Genomic DNA, 8,381 nt, shown 5'->3' on the forward strand with positions numbered 1-8,381 from the left:
AATTTGGGGATCACAGCTGGACAGGCAGAGTCTGCAGGGTGACAGGGCAGCGGAGCTGGTCAGGACTGGGCTCAGTAAATTTGGGGATCACAGCTCGACAGGCAGAGTCTGCAGGGTGGCAGGGCAGCAGAGCTGGTCAGGACCGGGCTCAGTAAATTTGGGGACACAGCCTGACAGGCAGAGTCTGCAGGGTGGCAGGGCAGCAGAGCTGGCTCAGGACCGGGCTCAGTAAATTTGGGGATCACAGCCCGACAGGCAGAATCTGCAGGGTACGGGAGGAGGCAGGGCAGCAGGGCTGGCCAGGGACCAGGAGGGCATGGTGAGGACTGTCAAGGGACCACGTCTGCTCTCTCCTGACTGCCTGATGGTCCCACAACACATGGGTTTGCAGGAGAGAGGCTTAAACACCTGAGCCAGTGTGGACTGGAACTAGACTTCATGCGGAGGAGCCTGGAGGCTGCAGTGTGCAGGCTGATCCCGCCTCCTGCCCCTCTGCCAAGCCCTGTTGCTCTCACCTCTGCAATCTCTCCCCTCTGCTTAGGCCTCTACCCTTATGGATGCCACTAGCTTCATGACTCAGAGAGGCTGACTCTACCTATAAAATGCATAGCAAAGCCATCACAGCCCGGCACTGCTGCCACTGGCCCAGGAAACTGCCCAGAGTCCTCCCCACCGTCCCTGGCGGTCCATCTTCTGTACAGCACCTCCATTAGGGGTCACGTGGAAACCACCATCTGTCACAGCACGTCACTCCTCTGCTCGTGTCTCCTTCCAGGGCCCCCCACACCTCAGGCAGCCTCTGCTCCATATCAGGCCATGGGGCGCCACCCATCACCCCTTCCCTGCTGCTCTGAGCTCTTGTCAATCTGGCTTTCTGGGGATCTAGGGGCACCCTAGCTAGCTCCTGGCCCTGAGCCTATGTACTGGTGCTCTTGGCTCTGGACCTTCTCAGCAGCCCAGACCTCTGCGGGAATGGGTGCATTCTCAGTCTGCCGACAGGCTTCCAGGACTGTGAGACTGAGGGGGCCCTGTCCCTGGCAGCTTTTATAGGACATGGCATCACTCCTACCCACTGTGTCCCCCTGTTTCACCCTTCAGTATGTCCGCTCCTGAGGACAGTGGGCTTGTCTGCCTCACTCTCCCTAGAGGAGAGTGATAGAGGATAGAGGATAGAGGTCCCTATCCATACAACTGTCCCTGCCTTCAGTAAATGTCAGAGAAGGAATACAATTTCCCTCCACCTGAGTGCTCTTTTCCCATGTTTACTGGTTCAATTTCACCTCCTTGAGGAAGCATCCCTTGACGTCTTGGGACAGAACTCTCGATAGCTGCAAAGTCCTCCTAAGTCAGCTCCTGCCAACATTCACCGTGCGTCTAACAGATGAGCTCTCTCAGCGGTTCTCGAAGTGGGGTCCCAGGGCTGCGGCACCAGCGTCCCCCTGCAGCCTGTTAGAAGCGCACATGCTTGGGTCCCACTCCAGACCTACTGAATCTGAAACGCTGCAGGGGCCCCAGTTGCCGGAGTTTCCACAAGCCTTCCAGGCGATACCCCTGTCCCCCATGCCACCTCACTCGAGCCTCACAGCTGTAGTTGTCACCTGGTCATTAACTGTCATTACCCTCATGTTACAGGTGAGCAAATAGCCTTATGGACTCTTTTATTCAAAAAAGGGGTAAATGATGTTGTATCAGAGGTAATTCACATTCAAGATTTATGTCAAATAAACTCATCAAGTTTATTGGGAAGGCAGAGGCTCTGGGGGGGTTATTGGTAGCACGACCTCTGCTCCTGACCCATGAGTGGTGATGATGAGTCCCCGTCACCCTCCCTCGGAGTCTGGCCCGTGAACTCTTGAAGCATTAAAGGGCAGCTCACTTGATTATTTTCATTCTCATATTTACCGAGGCATGAAAAATTGTGAACGCGTTTTTCAAACATTTCAAACTAAAATACATGGCTTGTAACTGCTGGCAATCTATTTTAGCATATACCCAGCAAAGGACCTTGACTCATCTCTCTCCTCAGATGGAAAACACACATATGTAATTGTTTTTCCCCCTGAATTTCCTAAACACTCTCTTTCTGACTGGGTAGGACCCACCCTCCAAAAAAGAATCACATGTAACCACCGCCCACAAACATTCCCTTGAAACTTCCTCTTCTCACATACCCCAGCTGAGGTAAAAAATTTGTTTAAATCCTCTCTTTAACACGTCTTCAAATATTTGGAAATAATTAACTGGATAGACGAGGGTTCGTTTGTAAATGCAGAGGCAGCTTCTCTGGCCCTGGCAAACGTGCTCTTACACACGCTACCTTAGAGTCGGGGTGCTGTCTTCTGGAGAAGGACGGCATTTGAGCAGAGCTGCTACAGGGAGCGAGCCCAAGGGACCAGGTCTAAGATGGAACAGGCCCTCTTCCCGCCCCCTCTCCAGAGTCCTCCTCGCCCCCCACAAGTCAGGCTGGCCAGCTCTGTCGGTGTGGAGGTTGAGGGGTTTCCACTGAGTCACCATGAGCAGCTGCAGACCAAGGGACACATGAACACCTGCCCTGGTTTTCTCCGTGCTATATTTAGACTTTCACAGAAAATCCCGTCTTCTGGTGATTCCACCTGTCCACATGTGCCTGCCACAACTCTCCCCTGCTGGGCTGTGCCCTTGATGCCCCCTCTCCTTGTGATCCCGAAAGTCCCCTGGTGGCCCTCCCAGCCTCCCAAAAGCAACCCTGTCCTCCCTGGGTAGATGTCTCCACTGGCTCCATAGACTCATGACAGAGTCATGAGCTTTGAAGGCCCAGGGTTCAATGCCCTTTTGCACCATCTTGCCAACATTTAAGGTCCGGCTAAATTACTGGATTGGGACTTCCACGTGAACAGGGCACAGGCACGTGACGTCTGTATCAGTTCAAAAAAGAGCCTGCAACGTTTTGCCCAATGGTAGTTCTCAACTTGGGCTGCACGTGAGAACCACCGGGGGTGATTTTGAAAACAGCAATGCCTAGCCACACCAAACCAAAGCAGTCAGTCTCTGGAGGAGGGGAACTCAGGCATCGCACTCAAGATCCCTGGTGATTTCTATGGCAGCCAGATCAGTGCCCTCCCTTCTCCTGGCTCCGATGCCTCAGGCAAGACCAGCTACTTGCCAGCCCTCCAGGCACTGGGGACACCCAGGTGCCCAGGTGCCATCCGTGCTTCTGCACACCTCGGCTGCAGGCCTGTGGCACTTCTGCTCCAGCACTGAGTACGAGCTGCTCCCCTGACAGCTCCCCACACAGTCGGCCACCAGACCCGGAGTTCCAGTGGCCACTCTACTGGGTTCTCTCTGTGATAACAAGACCCGACAGTGCCCTGCCATGTGGACACTGTGGCGTGGATGTCTTACTCTCTCTACGTGTATTTAAAACATTTCTGGTCTGCTCTATTTTGGCTTCCTAGGCTTCCAATAGACACCAGCAATGCATCTATCTTCTACTCAGTCCTGGGCTACGAAGAGATGACGGAGACGGTTCTTTGAGTAAAGAGAAGAGTGAACACACAGCACAATAAGATACAGCCCAGACCATCAAGGAACACTATACACAGGTGGATAAATATTGTAACAAAACTGTGCACTTAGAGAGGGCCGCTCAGTGTTTCTGGGGAAGGCAGGTCGTGCTCCAGTGAGGACGGCAGCTACTGTGTCCACCCAGTCCTGCACAACGCCTCTCCCGGAAGGAAGGTACAGTTAGGAAGGTGAACCAATGCTCGCCGATGGTGCTGAGAAAAGCCTTCATGTCAGACCTCACGACGGAACGGAGGGGTGCTGAGATGAAAGACGCACACTGCGAGGTAGCTGAATACCCAGAAAATGGACAAAGTAGAAATAATTTGGGAAATGCTCCCTTAAGCAACAAACCTGGGAGTGTGGTGTGGCAGAGACAGCGGCCGCCAGCAACGTCCTCTCTCTGCTTCTTTCTTACTAATGGAAGCCTGTGTGGTTTGGGTCAGCAGTTGATGAGTTCCACTTTCCTGCCTCCCTTGCAGCTAGTGACAAGAGTTCCGGCCAGCCAGTGACAGAGCCAGGGACACAGTTCCAGCCAATGAGATGATGTTGGAACCTGCCAGGGACCTCTAAGAAAGGTTTGCTTTCCTGGTAGGAGCCCAGATTTGCTGCTTCCTGAGGCTGGAGCCGGTGTCCACGGGAGTGAAAATCACACAAAGTAGGAACAGCTGAGCAAAAGCACAGACGGCACCCGGGGCCCCTGCGGGCTGCGTGGCTCACTGGCCACCTCGGACTTCACGTGGTGTGGAAGGAAATGACACTTTCCTTGGCTACTAAGTGTGCTGTGGAACAATGACAAGGGTTTGCTTGGCCTTAGAGCCACAAATTCCTCGCCTATAAAATGGGGATAATTACAAGGATCGTTATGAGGAATCAGAATTATTTCACGAGTGCCGGGCACAGAGCCTGGCACGAAGGTGGCACTCAATAAATGGCGAGATTCATGATTTTTCACTCCCGGCAAGCTGTTCAACTCACAAGGTCATTCTGCACAAATTGTAAGATTAAAATACAAAAGAAAGTTAAATTAGAGACTTATTGAGCATGACTCTTGAGCACGCCAGGCCACCAGGAATGCTGAGTGACACAGCCAGACGGTACAACTGCAGCGTCTCGAGGTTACTGTCTAAACAATGAAATACTGTAATGTAGCTGAGCAACAAGACCCTTGGTAGTAAAATCAGTTAGCATCAGATTTATGGAAGCCAGTGTTCCCGTAAATTGTGTTACAGGAACCAGCAGTGAAACCACCATAGGCAGCTCTGCCTGTTCTGTAAAGCATTTCCCTGCCTACAGCGTCAGTGTGTCTTCACAGCAGCCTCTGCAGGCCCAAGAGCTGACTCAGCCTGCTTGAGATGGTGACAAGAGCCCCAGGCCCCTGACTCCCAGCTTTGGCTTTGCTAGCCCTGCTCAGAGCCTTGGGGTCCCAGCCACCTGTGGTCTAACGTGTGGCTGGACAGAACGTGGATGTGGCAGAGGGGAAGGGAGAAAGCACCCAACCCGCTGAGCTGTGCGTGAGCTGCTTCACAGCAGTCTCCTGCTCTAGGACACTGCTATTCTCTTTCCATTTTCAGGTGAGAACACTAAGGCTTGGAGTGGTTACACAAGGCCCAGATCACACACCCTGGGACTCCCTGTCTGCTGGAGTGTGAGCCACTTGCTGTCTGGGGGCAGGCTGCAGCAGCACGCTTCTGACACCCAGGAGCGCAGGATGACATCGTGACAACTCACCGGGGAGGTCTGGTCATCCAGGCACCGAGAGGCCAAGGGCTCTTCAGCAGGGCTTTCAGCTCAGTGGTCTTTAGTCTCCAATGTCCCTCCAGCGGGCACAACAAATGTCCTGACACCCTCCCGATGTGTGCTTTATTTAAGTTTAAAAGCTATGTTGGAAAGAATGCAGTCTGCATACATCTCTGTAGGTATTCATGGCTAGAAATGTCAGTATAGTTTAATAGAAAGAAACTAGGCTTTAGAACTAGCAGCGCTGGGTTCAAATCCTTCCTCATCCACTTACACTTCTCAGCAAGAAAGAAAGAAAGCAAAGATCACCAGCCACTGGCACAGCTCCTCGGTCTGCTTGAGATCCCGGCACCAGCAGCCCACCTAACATGACTAAGCCGGGGTTGCGTTCATCCACAGAGACAAGTCACATTTGCACATTCAGCTGGCTCATTTCTTTTCTTTCTTTCTTTCTTTCTTTCTTTTTTTTTTTTTGCTTTACACAGCAGACATTTATACATTTATTTTCTCATGGTACTGAAAATCCATGAGGCTAAAAATGGGTTCAATTCTTCAGTAAAACACTTCCCTCAGGCACTTGCCAGAGAGTCTCCCATGAATCACTCAAGGAACTTGAGACAGGTGAACACAAACAGCCATTTTCACACCATATTTAGAGTCCCACAGGGAGCCTGGCCTCAACTGTTGGTGTTATTCTGGAAACATCAAAAGGTGGGTTGGTTTTTTTCTCCTTCCTTTGCTCTAAAAAAAGAAGCCTTTTAAGATTGTTTTTCAGAGTGTCCCAGTCAGACAAAACAAATAAGGAACAAAATTTACTTAATCCCACAGATTTGGCCAAGTTTATCTGATGAGAAGGTGGTTGATGCTGAGACACAAAACAGATGCTTAAAGTTCTAGTTGAAATTCTAGTGCAAACATTCTTTTCCTCCAGGATGTCTTTAGATCACAATGGTGATGATGGCAACAAATTTTTTTTTTTTTTTTTTTTTTTGAGACAGAGCCTCAAGCTGTCCCCCTGGGTAGAGTGCCGTGGCATTACAGCTCACAGCAACCTCCAACTCCTGGGCTCAAGCGAGTCTCCTGCCTCCGCCTCCCAAGTAGCTGGGACCACAGGCACCCACCACAATTCCCGGCTATTTTTTTGGTTGCAGCCGTCATTGTTGTTTGGCAGGTCCGGGCTGGGGATTCGAACCCGCCACCTTAGGTGTATGTGGCTGGCGCCTTAGCCGGTTGAGCTATAGGTGCCGAGCCGATGGCAACAAATTTTAACAGAGGCAAATGCAACAGGAAAAAAGCATTCCTGTCTCAGGCTTTCCCATAAGATACAAATTGCCAAAGTTAATGACACAGTCCCCACACTGGCAGCCTGGAGGTAACCCTCAGGTATTATTTCTCAAACAGTCGCACAAATTCTACTGGGACAGTTTGCAAAGCCCAGACTATCACAACTCTAAAACTCCAACAAGGATGAATTTAGTCAATATTCCCCAATTACTAGACATTTGTATAGACGTAGCATGAAAAGCGTTCTTGGCAAATCAAATCTACAGTTCTTAAGGCAAACGCTTCCAGCAAGCTTTCCATCTCCGCAGATTCTACATTCCTGGTGAGACAAGGACTCCCAGGCCCCGGTCTGCTCCCTTGTCCCTCTTTTCAGTGACATCCCTTAGTTACTCATTTTCAAATCAGATAAAACAGAAGCAACGTGTCTGGATCTGGGCCAGGTTAATAGAATTTTACACTGAAGCTGTGGAGAAAACACCACGTTCACTCACAGGGAATTCTTCATTTAAGGACTGCTGTGTAAAGAACTAAACTGGGAGACTTTTCAGTCATGGGGAATGTCACTAACATGATTAAGAAAAGCATATACCGACTCAGGCACTGAACACTGCATTTTGATGGTTGGTGGGTATTTTATTACCAATTCTTTATGACAAAGAATCAAGGACTTGGCCTGCATATGTGTACGTGTGTGCCTGTCTGCATGTGAGGGTGTACGTGTGCCGGTATGTATGAATACATGTGTGTATGCGTGTGTGTCTGTGTGTGGGGCAGGGGGTCACCTGTGCCCCATATGGCCAGTGGAGACATTTATAATTCTCCTGGTTTGAAATGCTTTGTAAACCTCTGTGGTTAAACTGGGATTTAAATTGTGCTTGAACTGACTATACCACATCCTCCATCTGAGGTCACTCGGGAGAAAACCGGGGCCTATTTTGAGTGAAAACGCTTTACCAGCGTAGGAAAGGATCACTGGCCTGCCACAAGTTCTCATTCAAACATGTCCAACTTCGGTTCAGTTGAGGTTTCAAATCAGCCTGCATTCACTCAGGCTCAACAGAAACTGCTGGTCAGACAAATTTCTTTGTTTCCATAACTACGTGTTTTTTACTTAGAAACATCTGTGCAGAGCAGAGTGAGCAAGAAGGAAGAATAAGGGAGGTGAGATGGACCAGAACGGAGATTTCCAGCGACCGGCGCCGACAGCACAGGGGGCACTCACCGTGGTCATGGGCAAACACCAGCAAGTCCAGCCTGACCAGCATCTGAGCCAGCTCGTCATAGCGGCCACAGTGCTCCCCAGCTCCATGGGACACGAAGACAAGGGCCCTGGAAGGACAAGAAGAAAGCTGGGTCAGAAAAGTGCAGGCCACTGGGCTGTACTGGGCAGCAGAGACGCTCACAGGACATCAGCAACTTGGCAGAAGCTGCCCCCCAGAGCAGGGCTTTATCACTGAGTTCACGTGTGGGGATTCTGAGCTATCTGGGCTCTCCCCAGGAGCCCTCAGGCAAAACGCCCTCAAGAGGCTTTATTTCTTTACCTGTAAAACAGTAAGAACGGAATCTCCCTTTAGGCGCTGGTGAGGGTGACTGGAGTTAATTTGCGCCAGTGCCCAAGGCCCAGTTCCCCAGAGCAGGCAGCCCCTCCTCCAGCTCTCTCCCTCCCCTGGGGGCCAGAGAAGGAGCATTTAGATTCCTAACCGTCCAATTCTCACAGCTCATATTCTTAGCAGAAGAGGATGGGGGCGGGGATAGAGTCCCCTCAGGCAAGGAGTAAATGCCATGAGTGACACCCGACAATTTGTGCTGCTGCTGGG

The 8,381-nt window shown here is 51.0% G+C and overlaps 1 protein-coding gene across 2 annotated transcripts in view; it reads right to left on the reverse strand.

Annotated features, from left to right (window-relative positions):
* Positions 1 to 8,381, reverse strand: part of MGLL (monoglyceride lipase) — a 123,463-nt gene that overhangs the window by 74,660 nt on the left and 40,422 nt on the right. For both annotated transcript variants that reach the window (XM_012809238.2, XM_023516955.1), the window contains exon 3: positions 7,787 to 7,893. In XM_012809238.2, coding sequence (XP_012664692.1) covers positions 7,787 to 7,893 — 107 coding nt within the window. The remainder of the gene's footprint in view (positions 1 to 7,786; positions 7,894 to 8,381) is intronic.

Source organism: Otolemur garnettii, unplaced genomic scaffold (assembly GCF_000181295.1).
Source record: "Otolemur garnettii isolate 467f Iridium unplaced genomic scaffold, OtoGar3 scaffold00101, whole genome shotgun sequence".
NCBI classification, from domain to species: Eukaryota; Metazoa; Chordata; class Mammalia; order Primates; family Galagidae; genus Otolemur; species Otolemur garnettii.